This window comes from Melanerpes formicivorus, unplaced genomic scaffold (genome assembly GCF_026170545.1).
Source record: "Melanerpes formicivorus ecotype bairdi unplaced genomic scaffold, bMelFor1.0.p_v2 SCAF_72, whole genome shotgun sequence".
NCBI classification, from domain to species: Eukaryota; Metazoa; Chordata; class Aves; order Piciformes; family Picidae; genus Melanerpes; species Melanerpes formicivorus.
Window position 1 is genome coordinate 754,025 of NW_027142424.1, and position 22,956 is coordinate 776,980.

The 22,956-nt window shown below is 54.4% G+C and overlaps 3 protein-coding genes across 5 annotated transcripts in view; 2 read left to right on the top strand and 1 right to left on the bottom strand.

The window, feature by feature from the left end:
- Window positions 1–5,676, top strand: part of GIT2 (GIT ArfGAP 2) — a 38,974-nt gene extending 33,298 nt beyond the window's left edge. For all 3 annotated transcript variants that reach the window (XM_068163305.1, XM_068163307.1, XM_068163306.1), the window contains one exon: window positions 1,000–5,676. In XM_068163305.1, the coding sequence (XP_068019406.1) occupies window positions 1,000–1,212 (213 nt within the window). In that variant the 3' untranslated portion in view covers window positions 1,213–5,676. The remainder of the gene's footprint in view (window positions 1–999) is intronic.
- Window positions 5,458–14,655, bottom strand: TCHP (trichoplein keratin filament binding). The gene is made up of 11 exons (XM_068163308.1): window positions 14,470–14,655; window positions 14,035–14,230; window positions 13,064–13,132; window positions 10,710–10,883; window positions 9,828–9,940; window positions 9,439–9,505; window positions 8,927–9,099; window positions 8,023–8,104; window positions 7,623–7,808; window positions 7,359–7,481; window positions 5,458–6,514 (listed from the first exon to the last, which is right to left on the bottom strand). Exons 1-11 carry the CDS (start codon window positions 14,637–14,639, stop codon window positions 6,482–6,484), a joined length of 1,386 nt encoding a protein of 461 aa, XP_068019409.1. The 5' UTR covers window positions 14,640–14,655; the 3' UTR covers window positions 5,458–6,481.
- A 4,054-nt stretch (window positions 14,656–18,709) lies between these two features.
- On the top strand, window positions 18,710–22,222 carry GLTP (glycolipid transfer protein). Its single transcript, XM_068163309.1, has 5 exons — window positions 18,710–18,938; window positions 19,990–20,051; window positions 20,800–20,933; window positions 21,192–21,342; window positions 21,545–22,222. Exons 1-5 carry the CDS (start codon window positions 18,836–18,838, stop codon window positions 21,725–21,727), a joined length of 633 nt encoding a protein of 210 aa, XP_068019410.1. The 5' UTR covers window positions 18,710–18,835; the 3' UTR covers window positions 21,728–22,222.
- The last annotated feature ends 734 nt before the right edge of the window (window positions 22,223–22,956 follow it).

The window sequence follows — 22,956 nt, forward strand, 5'->3', positions numbered from 1 at the left end:
CCAGACTCTTCAGTGGTGCCCAGCCACAGGACAAGGAGCAATGGGTGCAAACTGGAACCCAGGAGGTTCCATCTGAACAGGAGGAGAAAATTCTTTGGTGTGAGGGTGCTGGAGGCCTGGAGCAGGCTGCCCAGAGAGGTTGTGGAGTCTCCTCTGTAGAGATTCCAAGCCTGCCTGGATGTGTTCCTGAATGACCTGCTCTAGGTGACCCTGCCTTGGCATGGGGTTTGGACTGGATGATCTCCAGAGGTCCCTTCCAACCCCTAACATTGAATGATTCTGTGATCTGCAGCATGGATAGATCAGGATAGGTCGTTGTGCCCCTGTACACTGCACTGGTTAGGCCACACCTTGAGTCCTGTGTCCAGTTCTGGGCTCCTCAGTTTAGGAAAGATGTTGAGATGCTGGAAGGTGTCCAGAGAAGGGCAACGAGGCTGGGGGAGGGGTCTGGAGCACAGCCCTGTGAGGAGAGGCTGAGGGAGCTGGGGTTGCTTAGCCTGGAGAAGAGGAGGCTCAGGGGAGACCTTCTTGCTCTCTCCAACTCCCTGAAGGGAGGTTGTAGCCAGGTGGGGGTTGATCTCTTCTCCCAGGCAGCCAGCACCAGAACAAGAGGACACAGTCTCAAGCTGTGCCAGGGGAGGTTTAGGCTGAAGGTGAGGAGAAAGTTCTTCCCAGAGAGAGTTGTTAGCCATTGGGATGTGCTGCCCAGGGAGGTGGTGGAGTCCCCATCCCTGGAGGTGTTCAAGAGGGGATTGGATGTGGCAGTTGGAGCCATGGTTTAGTAGTCATGAGGTGTTGGGTGACAGGTTGGACCTGATGATCTTTGAGGTCTTTCCCAACCTTGCTGATTCTGTGATCTCTGGATGCCCATCCAGAAGCAGAGCCCTAGCAGCCAAAGTTCGCATGGAGCCGCACTCGCAAACCCCCAGGGAAACGCCATGCCGAGGTGGTTTGCGCCGCTCCCTGGGTGTGTGTCATCACCTTCTTTTCCTTCCCCAGAAACCCAAATCCGAGCTGGTAAGGACTTCTTTGCGCCTGCTGACATCTAGTGCCTACAGACTCCAATCTGAGTGCAAAAAAACCCTGCCTGTGGAGGCATGCCCCACCACGGACATCCAGCTGGTGACGCAGCAGGTCATCCAGTGCGCCTACGACATCGCCAAGGCTGCCAAGCAGCTGGTCACCATCACCACCAAAGAGAACAACAACTGACTCCCACTTGGCTTCCTCCTCCTGCTTGCTGGGTTGGAAAAGGTTGGATTTCAGCTGTGGGTGTGGAACTGTTCACATACATTGTTTTTTCTTAACGAGGACAAACTTACAAAGGGGGCAAGAAACTTCTGGTTGGTTGGTTGGTTGGTTTTCCTTTGGGGGGATTTTTGTTGTTGTTGGGGTTGTTTGTTTGGGGTTTTCCCCCCCAAACCTCAGTATTATTTTTGCATGTTTTTCTAACAGTTTTTAATGATTAATTTAACCCACTGCCTTATTTTGTGCCTGTGTTGCCAGTTTAGTTACAGATAATAGCATGTTGCAAATAGCTGTGGAGCCAATATCCACCTTTACCGGCGTTGTAGCCAAGCTCTTGCTAGATGTCTCCCTGGGGGCCGTGTCCTGCCTTCAGGTCTTGTTCACAGAGCTCCTGCTGACATCAGCTGCGTGTGTCAGGGAGCAGAACTGTCACCTCTGCTCTGTCCACCCTGGAGCCTCATGTGCCTTGGTGCTGCTGACTGAGAATCACAGAATCCCAGCGTGGTCAGAGCTGGAAGGAACTTCTGGAGATCATCCAGGCCAAGCTGGTGCTCAAGCAGGGGCACCCACAGCAGCTTGCCCAGCATCACAGTGGCCAGGTGGGTTTGGAAGCTCACCAGAGAAGGAGACTCCACAACCTCTCTGGGCAGCCTGCTCCAGGGCTCCAGCACCCTCACAACAAAGAAGTTTCTCCTCCTCTTCAGATGGAACTTCCTGGGTACCAGTTTGTGCCTGTTGCCCTTTGTTCTGTCACTGGGCACCATTGAGAAGAGCCTGACCCCTTCCTCTTGCCCCTCACCCTTTAGGTCTTGCTGAGAACTGATCAGATCCTTTCTCAGGCTGCTCTTCTCCAGGCTCAACAGCCCCAGGGCTCTCAGTCTTCCCTCCTCACAGAGCTGCTCCAGGCCCCTCAGCATCTTTGGAGCCTCCACTGGACTCTCTCCAGCAGTTCCCTGTCTCTCTTGAACTGGGGAGCCCAGAACCGGACCCGGGACTGCAGATGTGGTTTCACTAGTGCAGAATAGAAGGGGAGGAGAATTTCCCTCCATCTGCTGCCCATGCTCTACGTACCCCAGAAGATTATTGGCCTGCTTGGCCACGAGGGCACATTGCTGGCTCACGGGGAGCATGTTGCCCACCGGCACTCCCAGGTCCTTCTCCCAGAGCTGCTTTCCATGGGGTCACCCCCTTCTCCTGTCCTGCTGCAGGACCCTCCACTTGCCCTTGCTGATCTTCATGAGGTTCCTCTCCCCTCAACTCTCCAGCCTGCCCAGTTGTCACAGTGGAAACGGGCACCAAAGGCTCCAGGACCTTAACTGCCAGCAGCAGCAGCAGGAAGATTGAATGCAAGCTGAGCATTATCTGTTCCCATATCAACTGTTGTGCAATAAGACGTTTTTTAGTCTGCTAAAACCAATAGTAGCTGTGGGCAGCTGAGCTTCTTCCATGTAACTCTCCAAGGTCTTTGTCACTTTATCTGGGTTGGTTTGTTTGGTTTTTTTTTTGGAAGGATTTTTGCAACTCCATGGTTATTCCTTTTAGCTGTGTCACTATGCCACTCATCTAGGTGTTTGATGTTACTTTAGGGCATTAGTGGTTAAACTAATAACCTTTGTTTGTTTCTGGTTGAAGCATTCATTGTTGAGTTTCCCTAGGGAATTTTTGTTTGTGTTTTGGTTGTTTGGTTTTTGGTGGTTTTTTTTTGTTCCTGCCATCTTCCAGGCATCATCTTGGTTGCAGCAAGTGTTGTTGCTCAAGATGCAGCTTCCCTAAAGGAACAACAGGAAAATAGGAAGTTAAGCGACGTGCCAGTGCGCCAGCAGCTGGGTCTGCCCTAGCACATCACCTCCATACCTCAGCATACCCAAATGTGAAAAGGTTTCCTCTCTCCAGTGAGTTCTAATGCAGATCTTTCTATATTGCACCATTACCCAAGGAGGGTAACCCAGGCAGTGCTGCCTGGCAGGTGGATGTCACAGATGTCACTCTGCGTGTCAGAGGTTGGCGGTCACGGCCCAGGGTGGCTCAGTCTGGGATTTCAAAGATGAGAGAATCCTGGCCCTCAGCACCACCTCTCTGTGGCTTTGAAACGCCTCCAGGGATGGGGAGTCAACAGCCTCCCTGAGCAGCCTCTTGCAGTGTTTTGAGAACCCTTTCAGTGAAGGATTTTCTTCTGACATCCAACCTAAACCTCCCCTGGTGCAACTTGAGGCCATTTCCTCTTGTCTTATGCCTTCTTCTTTGGGAGAAGAGACCAACCCCCACCTGGCTTCAGCCTCCTTTCAGGGAGTTGTAGAGGGCCAGGTGGTCTCCTCTCAGCCTCCTTTTCTTCAGGCTCAACACCCCCAGTTCCCTCAGCTGTTCCTCAGAAGCTCTCCAGACCTTTCACCAGCTTTGTTGCCCTTCTCTGAACATGCTCCAGGCCCTCAATGTCCTTCTTGGAGTGAGGGCCCCAAGACTTCAACCCAGTATTTGCAATGTGGCCTCACCAATGCCCAGTACAGGGGGATAATCCCTGCCCTCCTCCCTGTTGCTGATCCAGGCCAGGATGCTGGTGGCCTCCTTGACCACCTGAGCACCCACTGGCTCACCTCCAGCTGGCTGTGAATGATGTTTAGGTGGCAAATGAAGCAAAGTTCAGTGTTTAGTTCCTTTTCAAGTCACAGTGTTTGTATCTCTCTATAAACACACAGTGCCATAACAGGGTTGGATTCTAGCTGTCATTAGCTCCCTTTCTAAAGCAGTGCAAGTTTTGAGGGACTGAAGGAATGGAGAAAGTAGATGACAACCCAGTGAATTCATGTTCTTCATGGAGGTGGGGGGAAACTTCATTTCCTTTCTGCACTTCTGAAGTTCAAAGCTGTCTCTAAACTCAGGGGAATGCAGAAAGGCAGGGATCAGAGCTGCAAAAAACCATAATGAAACCTACTTCAGAGTGATGCTAATGGCAATAAAATGTTGATGATCCTCTAGGAACTTGGCCTCACCACAAGGCAAGGGGTGGCTTTGTTAAATCTCTCAGGACAGCACTGAGTGCTCCTCTTTGACATATCAAACCTGCTTGCCAGAGCAGGGCAAGGCTGAGCTATGTGAGGAGTTATCAGGGGTTGGTACTTGTCTGTGTTCCAAAGCAAACAGACTCTCTGATAGCTGCAGGCCTTGCTCCAGCTGCACCAGCTCTAAAAACAACCTGCTCACAATCACAGAAGGGTAGGGGTTGGAAGGCACCTCTGGAGATCCTCCAGTCCAAGCCCCCTGCCAAGGGTTGTCTAGAGGAGGTCACATAGGAACATATCCAGGTGGGTTTGGAATGTCTCCAGAGATGGAGACTCCACCACCTCTCTGGGCAGCCTGCTCCAGGGCTCCAGCACCCTTAAATTCAAGAAGTTCCTCCTCATCTTTAGATTGACCTCCTTATGTTCCAGTTGGTGCCCATAATCCCTTGTCCTGTCCCTGGGCACCACTGAAAAAAGCCTGGTGCCATCCTCCTGGCACCCACCCTTGAAGTATTGATCAGCATTGATCAGATCCCCCTCAGGCTGCTCTTTTCCAGCCTAGAAAGCCCCAATTCCCTCAGAGCTGTTCCAGTCTCCTCAGCATCTTTGCAGCCCTTTGCTGTTCCCTCTCCACCAAGTCCTTGTCCTTCTTGAACTGGGGAGCCCAGAACTGGACCCAGTACTCCAGATGTGGCCTCACCAGGGCAAAGAGGGAGAGGAGAACCTCCCTGGATTTGCTGGCCACACTCTTCTCGATGCACCCCAGGATGCCACTGGCCTTCCTGACCCCATTGCTGGCTCATCCCACTGTCCACCAGGACTCCTCTGTCTTTTTTTCCCCCCCACCCTGTGCTGACAGGTTGCTGTTGGAAGGCCCAGCTTTAATCAATCCGTGATTGATTCCCTCTCCCGTCACTCAAACAGCATTTCTGATCCCTTGCCCTGGCACCAGACCTTTGGTTTGGCTTGGTTATGGTCACACAATGTCATCACAGTGGCTGGAATGCCAGATCAATGATTTTCTGACCTTCTCAGTCCAGCCCAAGTGGTCTGAGCTGATCCTGATGTGTGACCTCAACTCTTACCACCCCCCCCCCACCCCAAGCAGGCAGCGTGGCTCACAGCCACCCACGGCACTAGAGAGTTAGGACTTGGGTGAACCCTCAGATCACACAGCACTGCAGGCCAGAAGGTTTAGAACACCTGAAATAAACTTCTTTTATTCTCCTTTTCTGCTCAGATCTCTCTTCCCCTTGTAAACAGAAGTGCTTTTTCCTTTGACAAAGTGCTGCATAGGAAAGTAAAAATGGGGTTGTTTTTTTTTTCTCTTCTGCCTTTTCCCCCCCAACTTGTATTTATCAGTGTCAGTCTCTCTGTACAATATTTTGACTTACTCTTTTGTTTACAGTATTACTATAAAATGCTAAAAGTCTGTGGTGTGTGACATTCCTTGAGGTTGCTTGCTGGCTCTGTAAAAGATCTTGGGGGGAAGGGAGGGGGGTTGGGGTGGTGAGTTGGGGCAGCACCAGATACCTAACACCCAGCCTTGAAACCTTCTCTGTAACAGCTCCTCAGGCCCAGTGACAGGAGTAGAAGGTGCCACAGCAGCTGCAAGTGCCAGCACTGATTTTCAAGCTGCTTTGGAGGATGAGAGCAAGGAATTGAGTGCAGTCATCCACTAAAACTCCCCTCCTGCTCCAGCAGCTTGCTTGTGTGAAGAAGCAAAACATTTGTTCAGGTTGTAGTTAAACAAGGGCAAACCAACATCTCCTGCAGTCTGAAGCACCTTCTGGAGAGGAAGTGGACAGGTTAAAGAGTTGCTGCTGCACCACACACTGTCTGATTTGCAGTACACATCAGGAATTCACTCCTGGAAGACAGCTGGACATGTCATGGACCTCAGAGGTGGGACAAGGTTCACAGTTCCTGCTCCCCAAGAGACAGAGATTTGTTCATGGATGACTTGCTGTAGGTAGCACATGCAACAATTCATCATCCCAACTCCTGACCATGGAGTTCAACCCTCCAGGCATGCTCACATCTCCAACCTCCTGAATTCCAGCCCTTGTGTTCAGCTGGCCCATAGCTAAATATGATCAGAAATCTACTGAGTGTAGTCTTGGTATCATTGGAGGCTCTTCCCAAGCTGCCCTTAGTTCAGGAATTCTGTGTGTTTTCATTCTAATGCCTGCAACTTCATTCAGTGCTCATTCCTTAGATGCAAAGAGCAGGGATCCTCAGGTCCAGGCTGGTTTGGGGTAGCTGTGGAGCTAAAGGGGTCAAAACAAAGACTGCCATTACTTCCTGGGCTCTAGAGCTTCAGCACACAGAATATCCTCCAGGAAAAAGCAGCAGGAACCCTGAGGAGTTGACACTTGAAGGCAGTGTCACCTCCTCCTAGCTTTCTCTGACTTCAGTAGCTGCTAATAAGTGACAGAAGTGACTTTGCAGGTAGCTCATGGGGTTAGTATGAAAAACAGGATCTGCTGGGCATGCAGTTTCACAGAAGCACAGAGTGGTAGGGGGTGGAAGGACCTCTGGAGATCATCCAGTCCAAGGGCACCTAGAGAAGGTCAAACAGGAACCCATCCAGGCAGGTTTGGAATGTCTCCAGAGATGGAGGCCCCACCACCTCTCTGAGCAGCCTGCTCCAGGGCTCCAGCACCCTTACATTCAAGAAGTTCCTCCTCATGTTCAGATGGAACTTCTTATGTTCAGTTTGTGCCTGTCACCCCTTGTCCTGTCCCTGGGCACCACTGCAAAAAGCCTGGTGCCATCCTCCTGCCACCCACCCTTGAAGTATTGATCAGCATTGCTGAGTTCCCCCCCCCCCTTAGTCTGTTCTTTTCCAGACTAAGCAGCCCCAATCCCCTCAGCCTTTCCTCATCACAGGGATGTTCCAGTTTAGATGGCTTAGGTCAAGCTACTCAAACTCAGCTTTGTTTTCAGACCCAAGCAGAGCATGAGAAGATCAAATCCAGCTTCATTTTCAGTGAGGAATGGGCCCAGTGCAGGTTAGGAACAAGGAGACTCCTGCCTGTATGACACTGTCACCCTCACTCCTGGGCTCCTGTTTCAGGGTGACCTGTGCCCACAGCATCCCCTGCTACCTACCCTGCTGTGGTACCCACGCTCGTGCCATGCCAGCTCCCTGTCCTGCTGCCAGGCTGAGCTCTGCTCTGCCTCCTCCTGCTGGCGCTGCTGCTCCTCCTGCTCTTGCCTGCGACGCTCTGCCACCTGGGCACAGGGAGGATGAGGGTTACACCAAGATCAGGCACAGAGAAGATGGGCTGGGCACAGAGAGATCGAGCAGGGACTTGGCAGAGAGCAGATGAGTTGTTACAGTGAGATCTGGCACAGCTGGGCAGTGAGGTGTACCTGTGCCTCCAGCTCCTGCCTGTGGGCTCTCTTCAGCTCCTCCTCCTGCTCCTTCTCCCTCCTTCCCAGCTCTTTTGCCTCCTCCAGCTCCTGAATGAGCTGCTCTCGATACTTTATAGACTCCTCCTGGGCTTGTCTGTTCAGTGCCATCTTCTCCTGGATCTGGCGCTGCCTGCCTGCCAGGACCTTGGTGAAGAGAGAGGATGAAGGGAGGAAGATGAGTCAAGGAAGGGGCCAGCCTTAGAACTGGGGAAATCTCACTGCAGGTGGTTTAAAAAGGTCTCAGACAAGCAGAAGGGCTCTGCCACAGGTCCTGAAGGCTGTAACCCTCTGGAAGGTCACAGCTGGGATGATGGTTGCATCAGACCAAGCAAGATACCTCATCCAGAAAGGTCATCACCTCATTCATCAGGCGATCTCTGGCCACCTTCTCCCTTTCCCATTCCTCTTCCCTCTTCTCCCACATTTTTTGAGCTTCTTCTCTAAAGGAGAGAAGGAAAAATTATCTCTAAGGTTACTACTCTGAGATAAAACCCACTGTGTGCTCCACAGGCACACACAAGCTGCCCTGAGCTGCAGGGGAGCACTTAGGTTTCCCCTCAAGTTTGTTCCCAGGCAGCTCATGTGCCCATCCCACCTGTGCCTGTTCAGAGCATCACTCTTACCCCCCTGCTCCTGAACAGCAGGAGGGAAACACGGGCCTGCACCAGGAATTCTTGGATGCAGGGACCTCTCCCAGGTGCAGAATACCCTCAGGAGGAATCCTGCCTCAACAGAGGTGGTACCCATGCTTTCTAAACACTCCCTCCCCAGCTTTCCTGTAGGGCCCTTTCAGGTATTGAAATACAGCTCTAAGGTCACCCCAGAGCCTTCTCTTCTTCAGGCTGAACAACCTCAACTTTACCATCCTGTCCTCACAGGAGAGAGAGAAGAGCTTTGGGTCTGTCTGTGCCGGTCCACTGACCCCCAGCACAGCACGGGGCACACGGGAAGAAGGGACAAAGCTCACTCCTGCAGCTCTTCCAGAACTGCAAGGCCAAGCTTAGAATCATGGCATTGTTTCTGTTGGAAGAGACCCTCAAGACCACTGAGTCCAACCTTCAACCCAACACCACCATGGCCATTAAACCAGGTGCCCTGTCCACAGGTTTCTTCAACATCTCCAGGGATGGTGACTCCACCACCTTCCAGGGCAGCCTGTTCCAATGCCTGACCACTCCTTCTAATGTCCACTTTCAAAGACTATTTAGTAGACACCAGTGAAGTTCTGCTAACCAGGGACAGTGAGAGGTGTGCAGACTCACCTGAAAATAGTCTGCAGCTCTGCCTCCCTCTGCTTTTCTAGCTGGAGCTGCTCCTCGATGACCTTTTTCATCCAGGCCACGTCGGCGACCGCTCGCTCCCGCTGCGCGCAACGGCGGCGCTGCTCCTCGTCCTCCTTCTCCAGGAGGGCTGATAGGATCTGTCTGTCCATCTCCTTGAGGAAAACCAGCAGGTTAGCCACCATCCAAGAGGCTTTCAGCCTGTGGGAAGGGCTGCTCTCTACAAGTCATTGGTGAGAGCATCAAGGCTGTGCTCAGCAACACACTCGCTCACAGAATGCCTTTGGTTGGAGGAGACCTTCGAGATCAATTAGTCAAACCATGTCCCTGAGCACCACCTTCTCTGTCACCCCTTTGCTCCAGCCCTGCTCACAAGCTGAAGAGGCTTCCTTCATTAGCTGAAGCACCAGAGGCAGCCACAGAAATGAGAAACAAAAGGTGGCTTTCAGCACACAATACCTAGGAAGTATAAATCAAGGGAGGCTTTCTCTTACCAGCTCCTCTTGGATCTGCTGGGCTCGTCTCTTCAGCTGGGCATCACACTGATGCTTCAAAAACCGACTGAAGGAGGGGGGAAAAAAAGAGAGAAAACATTCAAATGGACTCCAAAGCCCCATTACTAAAGTGTATTTATACACCAGGAGGTGCAGCCATGACAAGGTGACCTGCAAGCAACAGAACACCTGATGCTGCTAACAGGAGCAAGAAGAAGAACAGCGCCAATGGGTTTAGTCCTTAGCTGTTCTGGGCACTTCCATCAAAAACCCCAAATATCTACAACCCAGCACTGCTGAGATCTGAAGTACCTCCTCAAGAACCATCACAGGCACAGAAACAGCTTCTGTCCAAGCCCTGCTGAAATGTGCTACACCCAGCCTCCTACCCAAGTTCTTTCTTCTTGCGGTGCTCTTCCATTTGTCTCCTTTCTTCTTCCAAGCTCTCCAGCTCCCACTGCTGCTTCAATAAATTCTCTTGTTCTTTTTTCAGCTTTGTGGCCTAAAAGAAAAGAAAAAGAACAACAGCAACCAAGAAAGAGTATGTCAGAGAGCCAGGACATTCCAGAGAGAGACTTTGTCCCCTGCTCTGAGAGCCAGGACAGCCCAAAGAGAGACTCTGTCCCCTGCTCTACACCAGAGAGCCAGCACATCCCAGAGGAAACCTTTGTCCCCTGCTCTACACCAAAGAGCCAGAACATCCCAGAGGAAACCTTTGTCCCCTGCTCTACATCAGAGAGCCAGCACATCCCAGAGGAAATCTTTGTCCCCTGCTCTACACCACAGCCAGAACATCCCAGAGGAAGCCTTTGTCCCCTGTTCTAGACCACACAGCCAGAACATCCCAGAGGAAGCCTTTGTCCTCTGCTCTACACCGAAGAGCCAGAACATCCCAGAGAGAACCTCTGTAGTGGAGCTTTCACCCAGTCAAAAATCCTCATGACAGGAAATACTCCATGTGAATTTCATTCATGGCTCAGTGGCTCACAGTTCAAGAACCACTGTCAGGAGCTCCAGCTGAAAAAGCCTCTGATCTGAACCTGTCAAACTGGAAATGTTTTTCCTCACCTGCTGCAGCTCCTATTTCAAGAAGAGCAAACAAAAGCTATTGGAATGCAGTTGTTACTGTGGTGGTGGTGTGGGGAGAGGAACAGAAATGATGTCACAGCTCTGTTCCAGATTCCATCCAGTGGAAACCTGAAGAGAACAGCTCCAAGCATTTCCATGTGAAACAATGAATTTCCTTCTCAAAGGAAGAGAAGCAAAATTACCTCTGCCTCCTGTAATTTCAGTTCTTCTACTTGCTGAAGCAACATCTCTGCTTGTTTCTGCTCTTCCAGCTGAGGCTTCTCTTCCTCATGTCTCGTTCTTTCCAGAGCTTCCCTTTCTGCAGCTTCATGCTCATTTTCATCATGGTTTTCCTCTTCAAGTTCAGCTGCTTCTTGCTTCCCAAAACAGAACATGGCACTTAAGGTTAGGAACAGCCTCCACCTCAGGACATCCACAAATCAAACTTCTGAAAGCTGACATAGGATAGGATAGGATAGGATAGGATAGGACAGGACAGGACAGGACAGAATTAACCAGGTTGGAAAAGACCTTCAAGATCATCAAGTCCAACCTATCACCCAGCACCATCTAATCAACTAAACCACAGCACCACAGCCTCATCCAGTCTCTTCTTAAACACCTCCAGGGATGGGGACTCCACCACCTCCCTGGGCAGCACATTCCAATGGCCAATCTCTCTTGCTGGGAAGAACTTCTTCCTTCCTAACATCCAGCCTAAACCTCCCCTGGCACAGCTTGAGACTGTGTCCTCTTGTTCTGGTGCTGCTTGCCTGGGAGAAGAGACCAACCCCCTCCTGGCTACAACCTCCCTTCAGGGAGTTGTAGACAGCAAGGAGATCTCCCCTGAGCCTCCTCTTCTCCAGGCTAAGCAACCCCAGCTCCCTCAGCCTCTCCTCACAGGGCTGTGCTCCAGACCCCTCCTCAGCTTTGTTGCCCTTCTCTGGACACCTTCCAGCACCTCAACATCTTTCCTAAACTGAGGAGCCCAGAACTGGACACAGGACTCCAGGTGTGGCCTAACCAGTGCTGAGCACAGGGCAGAATGACCTCCCTGCTGTTGGGAAGATAGAAAGCAAAATGTGCTGGGAAGGAAGAGGACAGAGCCCAACTCTTTGCTGAGCACTGCCTGGAAATGGTTCTGAGTCTACATGACCTTCACAGGATCCTGCACAAATACACAAATACTTTTCCTGGTAGTGTTTTAGTGAGCTCTGAACTCTGTATTTCATAGAACTGTTTGAGTTGGAAAAGACCTCTGAGAGCATCGAGTCCAACCATATTCAAAAGCCTTTATTGTTCTTTCACATCCAAATCACTCTGTTCCCCTATCTAGCATTCAAAGTCTGAGCTCTCACAGCTTGCTGCTGGCCCTGCACTGCAGTTTGCTGTCAGACAAGAACTCAGTGCCACATTGAACCCTGCAATGGACCTGAAAATCCAGGTCCCACTGGATCTTCTAGCACAGAATTGTCAGGGTTGGAAGGGACCTCAAGGATCATCTAGTTCCAATCCCCCTGCCATGGGCAGGGACACTTCATGCTAGATCAGAACCACATCCAGCCTTGTCTTAAAAACTTCCAGGGCTGGGGCTTCCACCACCTCCCTGGGAAACCTGTTTCAATGTCTCACCACCCTTATGGTGAAGAACTTCTTCCTAACACCTAATCTAAATCTCCCCTTCTCTAGCTTCTTCCTATCACCTAATCTCAATCTCCCCACCTCTAGCTTCTTCCTATCACCTAATCTCAATCTCCCCACCTCTAGCTTCTTCCTAACACCTAATCTAAATCTCCCCTCCTCTAGCTTCTTCCTATCACCTAATCTAAATCTCTCCTCCTCTAGCTTCTTCCTAACACCTAATCTAAATCTCTCCTCCTCTAGCTTCTTCCTATCACCTAATCTAAATCTCTCCTCCTCTAGCTTCTTCCTATCACCTAATCTAAATCTCCCCTCCTCTAGCTTCTTCCTATCACCTAATCTAAATCTCCCCTCCTCTAGCTTCTTCCTATCACCTAATCTAAATCTCCCCTCCTCTAGCTTCTTCCTATCACCTAATCTAAATCTCCCCTCCTCTAGCTTCTTCCTATCACCTAATCTAAATCTCCCCTCCTCTAGCTTCTTCCTATCACCTAATCTAAATCTCCCCTCCTCTAGCTTGGATCTATTCCCCCTAGTCCTGTCACTACCTGACACCCTAAAAAGTCCCTCCCCAGCTTTCTTGTAGGTCCCCTTCAGACGCTGGAAGGCCACAATAGCTGAAGTGGAGATGGACAGTCTGTACTTGCTGGACAGGAGCAATCATCCTTCCTGCTACAGCTCCCATCATTCTGTGGACACCATTGCCACAGGAAGCAGCACAGTGACCTCAGCCATGACTTAGTTCAAGCCTGGTGTGAGCAAACAGAGCCATCTCCCGTTCCTTCCTCACCCCGGCAGCGTCCGTAGGTCCTGGCTGCCAGGCAGGTCAGAAGGCAGCTGGTGCCACACCTCCACCTGCTCACATTTCATGAGCCAAGCTCTGGTGACCAGCAACAGCAGGGCTGCCCCAGCATACCTTGTTTTTTTCCATGAGCTGATCTCCCCACGCCTCCATCAGGTGCTTCCCGTGCAGCTCCGACTCCACCTGCAGACACAACAGATGCCAGCAGTGCCACCAGCTCTCCTGTCCCCCACGGTCTACTGGATTCCCCAGAGCACCAAGCTCTGAAGTGCCACCAGATCTGCCTCTGCAAGTGGTGGCATCATCTGGGTGTTCCTCAGTGGCCACAAGGCCCCACGTCACATCTGAGTTCTGGGAAACACCGCAGGGAGGCTGAAAGTGAAGCTGTGGTTGCTGGAGCAGCAGAGCAACAGAATAAAGAACTGGGAAGCCCCATGGACACGGTGGGCACTGCTCCAAAAAGCACCTGAGATACTTACACCAGGGGCACTGAGAAACTGCTCTGAGCCACAGCTGGTTTGTGACTGGGTGTGAGAAATACCAGCTTTGAGGGGCCCTCTTCCAAGCTTAAACCATTTCACTTCTTTGCCTTTTGCTTCTCACAACTTGAGATAGTTGCTGTGAGTCAGAGGAATGACAGCAGGAGACAAACAGTCCCTCTGGAGTTAAAAAGCTGCTTTCATAAATGCCAGGCAGCAGGGACTGAAAGGAAAGTTCTGACACCTCCCAGAGGTGAGCAGCTGCTCAGCAGCCTGGAAGCAAAGGTTGGGTTATGTCAGGACACAGAAGAATTTGAGATACCACAGAATCATTTAGGTTGGGAAAGATCTTTAAGATCATCCAGTCCAGCTGTTAACCCTTCACTCAGAGGTCACCACTGAGCCATGTCCCTCGGCATCATATCAACAAGGCTTTGAAACCCCTCCAGGGATGGGGCCTCCTCCACTGCCCTGCTCCTGCTGGCCACCCCATTGCTGATCCAAGCCAGCATGCCAGCGGCCTTCTTGGCCACCTGGGCACACACTGGCTCCTCCCCAGCCTCTGCTGACCAGCACCCCCAGCTCTTTTCCCACGGCTCCTCTCACCTTCCTCCTCCGCTCCTCCCGGCCAGCTGGCAGCTCCTCGCTGTGCTGCCGCCTCCCGCCGGCCTCAGCGCCGCGGCCCCGCCGCAGCTCCGCCGCCAGCGCCTGCCGCTCCTCATCGAGCAGCCTCCGCAGCCGCTCCCGCCGCTGCTGCAGCCGCGCCGCCGCCGCCTCCGCCTCCCGCCGCACCGCCGCCGGGCTGCGGGTACACCACCGCGTCACGGGGCGCAGCCTGCCGCTCTCCCGGCCGGCCGCTCCTTCCCGGGGCCCGCTGCGACCGGACCTCCTCTCCTGGTCCCTCCGGGCCTGGCCCGGTTTGGACTCCCCTCCGGGGGCCCCGGCCCGGCCTCTCCGCTTGTTCTCCCGGGGACCGGTAACGGTACCTCTCCCCCTGAGCCCGGTCCAGCCTCCCGTCCCTTCCCCGGGCCCAGCCGGTACCTGGGCGGGCGAACGCGGGGCTGGCTCCACCTCGCCTGCCTGGAGCAGCAAACAGCAGCTCTGGCGAAGGAGAGGCTGGCCTGCTCCCACTGCTGCCGGGTGCGCTCCTCCCGCTCCCGCCGCCGTACAGTGGCCCAGCGCTCCGGGGCCCGGCCCCACCGCAGCGCCATAGCTGCGCTACCAGCGGCTGTCGCCATGGCAACGCGGCCGGTACGGGTGCCGCCGAGGGACACGCCTCTCACAGCTTCGCGCTTCAGAGCGGCACTTGCGCGTTGGCCCCGTTCCTGCCTCCGGGACCCCCGGGCCGGCCGATGGATGGAGAAGGCGGAGGGGCTGGGTCCCGTCGTGCAGGGTCAAAGCTTCTGCTGTGGGATGGATGGAGTTAAAGCCAGTTAGGCTGAATTACCATCCAGTGAACTGGTCTGAAACTGGGACCAGCAGGCTGGAAGGAAGCTCTGAGTAAAGGACAGCTGGAAGGCTAAAATAACCAGAAACACGGCGCAGGACTTAAGAGCAGGAGCTAGAGACCGTCGTATTCTGACACCTTTTATAGCTAACGTCACATCCTGGACACTTGACCTAACCAAGAGACAGACTGGGACAGCCTCAACCCATCCAGGTGTTCCCTCCACAATCAGTGGGGATTTTAATCTTGTGTGTGTGTCCCCCCAGCCTTTAGCTCTTGCTGAGCACTGAGCAGATCCCCTCAGGCTGCTCTTTTCCAGGCTCAACAGCCCCAGGGCTTTCAGCTTTTCCTCCTCACCGAGATGCTCCAGGCCCTTCAGCATCTTCAGAGCCTCTGCTGGACTCTCTCCAATAGCTCCCTGTCTCTTTTGATCTGAGGAGCCCAGAACTGGACCCAGTGCTCCAGCTGTGGCCTCACCAGGGCAGAGGGGCAGAAGAACCTTCCTCGACCTGCTGGCCACACTCTTCTTCATGCCCCTCCCACCCCCAAAAGACCATTTGCCTTCTTGGCCATGAGGGCACATTGCTGGCTTATAGGGAACTTGACCACCATCACTCCCAGGTGCTTCTCCATCAGGTCACCCCCTCCCACGGGGCAGGACCCTACACTTGCTCATGTTGAATTTCAGGAGGTCCCTCTGCCCAGCTCTTCAGCTCTCACTGGATGCCAGCACAGCCTGACAGGGTGCCAACCACTCCTCCCAGTGTGTCTAATGCTAAAAGCCCACCCCTCTGGGAGGAGGACTCCAACGTAGGTGTCTCACCACCTTCAGATAATGAATTAGGTCATGGTTTAATGAGTTAGGTGATGACTGGAGCACATGTACAAAGGTTTATGAGATGTAAAACCACCTCACCCACCATAAAAGCATTTCTTGGTTATTTGTACTGTATTTAAAGTGCTTCTGTTGAGCTCATGGGGCTGGATTTGGGGTGTTTTTTTCACCCAGCACCCAAGCTGAAGCTAACATCTGACCCCTGTGTGTCACTTGGCTTTGCACACCAGGAAAAAGGACCCCTTTGCTTTTTTTCTCTTGGCTGCACTGCCAGCAGCTCGAGTGCTTATTGCACTGTAAATATTTCAGGTGGGATAAAGGTTTCTGTTTCTGCAGCCTTGGCAGCACTACCAGCCCGGCACCACCTGCAGAAGGTCAGACTGTGTCAAACCTTGACCAGGCTGGCCATGGGTTGACCTGTGTGGTGTGCTGGGCACTCAGGGATGGGGTTGGAGACATAGGGGCAGAGTCTGATTACCCAGAGATGGGGTCCAAGCTCTCAGGGGCAGGGTCTGAGCAAGCAGGGACAGGCTTAGGCACCCAGGGATGAGGTACAAGCACGAAGAGACAGCGTCCAAGCATGCAGGGGACAGGGTTGGGCACCCAAAGGCAGGGTTGAGCACCCAGGAAATGGGGTGTGGGCATCTGGGGATAGGGTCTGGGTATCCAGGGATTGTGTCCAAGTACCCAGGGCCAGAGTTGGGCATCCAGGCATAGAAGTGACATGGCAGGGAACAGGGTTGGGCACCCATAGGCAGGGTTGAGCACCCAGGAAATGGGGTGTGGGCATCTGGGGATAGGGTCTGGGTATCCAGGGATTGTGTCCAAGTACCCAGGGCCAGAGTTGGGCATCCAGGCATAGAAGTGACATGGCAGGGAACAGGGTTGGGCACCCATAGGCAGGGTTGAGCACCCAGGAAATGGGGTGTGGGCATCTGGGGATAGGGTCTGGGTATCCAGGGATTGTGTCCAAGTATTCAGGGCCAGAGTTGGGCATCCAGGCATAGAAGTGACACAGGGGCCAGGCACCCCAGCACAGGGCACCAGCTCAGTGGAGGGTGTAGGCAGCAGTCAATGGCCCCACACATGTGGCACCCCTGAGGACACATGGCTGCTGGCTGCAGCACAGAGCTTTGAGCCAGAGATCTGTATCACCCCATGACCTGTTTTTCCAGAACAGCTGGTAAAAAACACGGGATCTGGGACCCTGTCAGCACTAAATCCATTCCCCACGTGCTGCTGGATGTGGCTGAGCCTCCTGTGCCCTCTTGCCACTCTTCCCTGTTCCTGTTTCCTGCCCTGGTGCCAGAGGTGAGCTGGCTGTGCCCCATCAGAGCTCGGTGTTGGTTTTCCATCCCCAGAAGTGTCTAAATTTAATCCCCTCCCCGTGCTCAGGTTGCTTTTCCCAGTGGCACCAGGGGTTTGCCAACCCAACCGCCTGCTCCCCATGAAAAATTGATCTCCCCTCAATAATTCAGCACCAGCAGCCAGGAAGGAGGGAAGGGAACACCCACTGCAGGGCCAAGCAGTCAAAAACTTTGCTCAGGCCCAAAGAGGAGGCTCAGGGGAGACCTTCTTGCTGTCTGCAACAACCTGAGGGATGGTTGTAGCCAGGTGGGGGTTGGTCTCTTCTTCCAGGCAACCAGCAGCAGAACAAGAGGACACAGTCTCAAGCTGCACCAGGGGAAGTTTAGGCTGGAGGTGAGGAGAAAGTTCTTCCCAGAGAGAGTTGTTAGCCATTGGAATGTGCTTCCCAGGGAGGTGGTTAAGTCACCATCCCTGGACGTGTTCAGGAGGGGATTGGACGTGGCACTTGGTGCCATGGTTTAGTCATGAGGTCTGTGGTGACAGGTTGGACTTGGTGATCTTTGAGGTCTCTTCCAACCTTGGTGATTCTGTGGGAAATGGAGTTAAACCTAGGTGGTGGCCTGTCACTAGTCGTGTTCCCCAAGGCTCAGTGCTGGAGCCAGTTCTCTTTATTAATCTTTATTAATTGTCTGGATGAGGGAACTAAGTGCACCCTCAATGAGTTTGCAGATGATGCTGAACTGGGTAGCAGGGTTGATCTGCTGGAAGGGAAGCAGGTTCTGCAGAGGGATCTGGCCAGGCTGGATCTGTGGGCCAAGGTCACTGGGATGAAGTTTGACAAAGCCAAGTCCTTGCACTTGGGTCACAACAACCCCATGAAGGCTCCAGGCTTGGGGGCAGAGTGGCTGGAAATTGCCCAGCAGAAAAGGACCCGGGGTGCTGGCTGAAGATAAAACAGCAGTGTGCTCAGGTAGCCAAGAAGGCCACCAGCATCCTGGCCTGCACCAGGGAGATCTGCTCTGACCAGCAGGAGTAGGGAAGTGATCCTGCCCCTGTACTGGGCACTGGGCACACCTTGACTGCTGGCTTCAGTTTTGGGCCTCTCTCTCCAAGAAGGACATGGAGGGGCTGGTGTGGGTCCAAAGAAAGGCAATGAAGCTGGTGAAGGGTCTGGAGAACAGGTCAGGTGAGGAGTGCCTGAGGAATCTCAGCCTGTTTAGTCTGGGGAAAAAGAGGCTGAGGGGAGACCTTCTGGCTCTCTATAGGAGACTGTCGTGAGGTGGGGGTTGGTCTCTTCTCCCTAGTATCAGGTGATAGGAGAGGAAATGGCCTGGGATTGTGCCAGGGGAGGGTTAGGTTGGAGATGAGGAAGAATTTCTTTGCTGCCAGAGTGGTCAGGGATTGGAACAGGCTGCCCAGGGAGGGGGTGGAGTTCGAGAAACGTGTGGCCCTGGCACTGCTGGCCATGGTTTGATGGCCGTGGCGGCGCCGGGCCGGTGGTTGGACTCGCTGATCCCAGCGGCGCTCCCAGCCCAACTCACTCCACGCTCCCAGCACTCCCTAACCCCGCCCCGTCCCAGCACGGCCCCGCCCCCAGCGCCGCGCTAGTCCCGCCCCCCATTGTGATTGGGCGCGCGGGGTGCTGCCATTGGTCGGGAGTGGCGTGGGCGGGGTGCTGCCGGGTCGGGCGGCGGGGCCGGTCCCGCTGTGCTTCCCGGTGCGGCTCCCGGTGCGCTTGCCGGGGCCCGAGCGGAGCGGAGCCGGGCAGGGCCGGGCTGAGCCAGGCCAGGCCAGGCCAGGCCGGGTCGGGTCGGGTCATGGCGCTGCTGCTGGAGCACGAGTTCAAGCCGCTGCCCGCCGACAAGCAGATCGAGACGCTGCCCTTCCTGGAGGCCGTGGCGCACCTGCCGCCGTTCTTCGGTAAGCCCGGGCCGGCGTGGGAGGGAGGGACCGGAGACCGGGATCGGCCCCGCAGCTCAGTCTGCGGGTAGTGGGCCCCTGAGCCCCGCCGGACCGGGTTCACTCTTCCGCACTCCCCACATCCCCCCACTCCAATCCTCGGTGCTCGCTCCTGGGGCTCTCCCGCTTCTGAGTCGGTGCTCACCCCCGACCCCGGTGCCCTCCGGGGAAGCAGCGTGGCGGGGCCGGCGTTGCATCACGACCCCGTCAAACCAGCCGAGCAGCCCCGTTGGGAAACGTCCTGCCCGTCCTCACGCCCTGGCACAGCCGCCGTAGCCCTGCCGACGCCCCGTCCGCCTCTGCCCGGTACGCCCTGACCGGAGGCACGGCTCGAGGCGGGCGGCTCCCGGCTGGCCCGTGGGTCCCACCCCATGTCGGAGCCGTGGGTGTACGGTGACACGGCTACCCTGATGCCACGACGGCCTGCGCTGTCCCGCTGCCTGCCACAATGTGGGCATTGTGTTGACAGCTCTGTGGCACGACTGAGCTGGGCAGGACGCGGGGCTGCCTGCCTGGGGATGGGCAGAGAGGGTCTTGTGCCCATCGTGCTGCTCTGAATCCTGGGGCCATGTCCTTGGAGCTGAGAGTCACTGGTGGGAGTGGGATGGGGGACAGGACTCTCCTGGAGAGCCAACAGCCATGTGCTGCCCTTCCCAACCTTGCTGGCGTGTGTCTCAGTGCCTTGGCTGAGGTTAAGGTGAAACCTTTTGGTGAGGACTCCAGACTTTGTGGTGTCTCACAGAATTAAGCAATCCCAGCGTGGTGGGATTGGAAGGGACCTCTGGAGATCATCCAGTCCAAGCCCTCTGCTCAAGCAGGGGCACCCACAGCAGCTTGCCCAGGATCACCGTGTCCAGGTGGGTTTGGAAGCTCTCCAGAGAAGGAGACTCCACAACCTCTCTGGGCAGGCTGCTCCAGGGCTTCAGCACACACATCAAATAAGTTTCTGCTAAAGTTCAAGCGTCCCCTAAGTTCCCAAATGACTCATTGTCCTCCATCCCTCTTTCCACAGATTGCCTAGGGACTCCCATTGTCTACTCACCAGTCAAAGCTGACCTGAGTGGAAATATCAAGGTAGGAAGGGGCTCAGGGGGATGCAGGGTGGGTGAACACCCCTGGGCTGAGATGCTGCAGGATCAAAGGGACAAGACCTGGAGATGTTTAAAAGGGTTTTTAGTCCCATGGGGGCTTTTGGGCTCAGTGGTGACTCATCTCACTCGTATGTGTTAATTAACAAGGCTCCCTGGCACTGCTGTCTCCTCTCACCACAGCCCTGAGCTCCAACCTGGCTGCTCTCTAGTGCCAGCCCCCCTTTTAGAGAATGATAGAACCATAGAGTTGTTTGGGCTGGAAAAGACCTTCAAAATCACCAAGTCCAACCACTCAAGCTGGTGCTTAGCCATGTCCTTCAGTACCACATCTCTGCCTCTCTGAAACATCTCCAGGGATGGGGATTCAGCCACCTCCCTGGGGAGCCTGTTTGAATCTGAGAGCCCTTTCAGTGAGGAAATGTCTTCTAATGCCCAACCTAAGCCTCCCCTGGTGCAACTTGAGGCCATTTCCTCTTTTCCTATTGCTTGTTCCATGGGAAAAGAGATCAACCCCCACCTGGCTCCAGTCTCCTTTGAGGGAGTTGTAGAGAGCCAGAAAGTCTCCTCTCAGCCTCCTTTTCTCCAGGCTGAACAGCCCCAGTTCCCTCAGCTGCTCCAGACCCTTCACCAGCTTCGCTGCTCTTCTCTGGACCCCCTCCAGCACCTCAGTGCCCTTGGAGTGAAGGCCCCAAAACTGAACCCAGTACTCAAGTACTTTTCTCTGCCCTCAGAAAATCCGGGCAGTTTATGACTCCAACCCTACCAAGTTCAAAACCCTGCAGAACATCTTGGAGGTGGAGAAGGAGATTCATGGTTCAGCATGGCCCAAGATCGGCGCGACGCTGGCGTTGATGTGGCTGAAAAGGTGACTCTTGATGGCGAGGGGCTGCTCTCCTGGCTTGTGGGGACCCCACTGGAAACCAGTGGCAGTCTGCTGTGGAGAACATGGGTTTGGCTTGGACCCTTTGGGCTGTGTCTGGCTGGGGAGGCAGGAACGTGCAGGCAAAAGCATCAAGGGTCTAGTGCCAGGACCGTGGGTTTTGGAAGGATCTGGCTGCTCCATGCCTGAGGGTTTCCTTGCTAGATTCCTCTCCCCACCCAGACATCACCATTCATCCCACAGGGGCTTGAAGTTCATGCTGGTGTTGCTGCAGAGCATCTCCGACGGCGAGCGGGACGAGGAACATCCCAACCTCATCCGGGTGAACGCCATGAAGGCTTACGAGATTGCACTGAAGAAGTACCATGGCTGGATGCTGCAGAAGCTCTTCACGGTGAGGGTTCCACAGGGCTCCAGACACCATCTCTGAGGTCATTCCCATGTGGCTCCCGGTGTCCAGAGACCTTTCAGTGTCCCGGTTGGGATCTCCATCCACTCGAAGCCACAGGGGAACGCCCCGAGCTGTGGTGCTGCCTGCAGAGCGAGGACAGCTTTGGGGCTGTGGGAGCTTTAAATCTCCTTCTCCTGTTTTTCAGGGCTCGGTCTATGCTCTCCCATACAAATCTGATTTGCTGAAGGCCTTGGAGAAGGGCAAAGAGGTCAAGGAGGAGGAGAGCATTGAGAAGATCCACCAGTTCCTCTCGAGGGTCACCCCCATCCTGGACGCCATTTATGAGATGTACACGAAGATGAACGCAGAGCTGAGCTACAAAGCCTAGGCCCACCCACCATAATCCCTACTTGTGTTAACAATACAGCAATAAACTGATGGTGACATCGTAGGGTTGGCCCCCCCAGATTTTGTACTAAAGAAGCAAAATAAGAGTTTCTGGGTCCTAGCCACCGGCTGTGCCGCAGGGAACGGCGCAGGGCTGGTGGCACCACCCCACCAACGCCGCCTCGGCTGTGCCCTGCCTCGCGAGACTGCATCCCGGTGGGCACCCGGTGAAGAGCTTCCCAAATGATGCTGGTGATGGAGGAGCCAATGACTACCCCCCGGGGGACCCCAAAGTGGGGCTGAACCCTGCCCCCTCGGCTGGGACCCCCACGCTGGCTGAAGCTGAGGGACTGTCCCCGGCGTGGTGGTGGCGGCGGTGGGAACACGCGGTGCCGGCGGTGGGAACACGCGGTGCCTTCTGAACCCGCGGCCTTACGGCGCCGCCGAGCCCCACGCCGGCAGGGAGCTGACTTAATAAATGCTGACAGTAACCTCAGCCCGGGAGGCTCTCAGGGGGCTTCTTTTCTGGGGGGAGGGAGGGGTGGTGTGTCTTGGGAATGGTGTTTTGGGGTTGTTCCTAGAGGAGGTGCTTCGAGGAAGGTGTCTGGGGGCTTGTTCCTGGGGGAGCTGCTTTGGGAATGGTGTTTTGGGGCTGCTCCTGGAGGAGCTGCTTTGGGAATGGTGTTTTGGGGTTGTTCCTGGAGGAGATGCTTTGGGAATGGTGTTTTGGGGTTGTTCCTGGAGGAGCTGTTATGGGAATGGTGTTTTGGGGCTGCTCCTGGAGGAGCTGTTATGGGAATGGTGTTTTGGGGCTGCTCCTGGAGGAGCTGTTATGGGAATGGTGTTTTGGGGCTGCTCCTGGAGGAGATGCTTTGGGAATGGTGTTTTGGGGCTGCTCCTGGAGGAGATGCTTTGGGAATGGTGTTTTGGGGCTGCTCCTGGAGGAGATGCTTTGGGAATGGTGTTTTGGGGCTGCTCCTGGAGGAGCTGTTATGGGAATGGTGTTTTGGGGCTGCTCCTGGAGGAGATGCTTTGAGAGAGGTGTTTGGAGGCTTCTTTCTGGGAGGGTTGTTTTGGGAATGGTGTTTTGGGGTTGATCCTGGAGGAGATGCTTCCAGGAAGGTGTTTGGGGGCTTCTTTCTGGGAGGGCTGTTATGGGAATGGTGTTTTGGGGTTGCTCCTGGAGGAGATGCTTCCAGGAAGGTGTTTGGGGGCTTGTTCCTGGGGGAG

Coding starts and splice junctions, on each gene's coding strand:
- GLTP (XM_068163309.1), top strand. CDS start 18,836: ATGGCGCTGCTGCTGGAGCACGAGTTCAAGCCGCTGCCCGCCGACAAG. Junction 20,934..21,191: donor GCGTTGATGTGGCTGAAAAG/GTGACTCTTGAT, acceptor TTCATCCCACAG/GGGCTTGAAGTTCATGCTGG. Junction 21,343..21,544: donor TGCTGCAGAAGCTCTTCACG/GTGAGGGTTCCA, acceptor CCTGTTTTTCAG/GGCTCGGTCTATGCTCTCCC.
- TCHP (XM_068163308.1), bottom strand. CDS start 14,639: ATGGCGCTGCGGTGGGGCCGGGCCCCGGAGCGCTGGGCCACTGTACGG. Junction 10,884..13,063: donor AGCTCATGGAAAAAAACAAG/GTATGCTGGGGC, acceptor TGTTTTGGGAAG/CAAGAAGCAGCTGAACTTGA. Junction 7,482..7,622: donor GGCAGGAGCTGGAGGCACAG/GTACACCTCACT, acceptor CCCTGTGCCCAG/GTGGCAGAGCGTCGCAGGCA.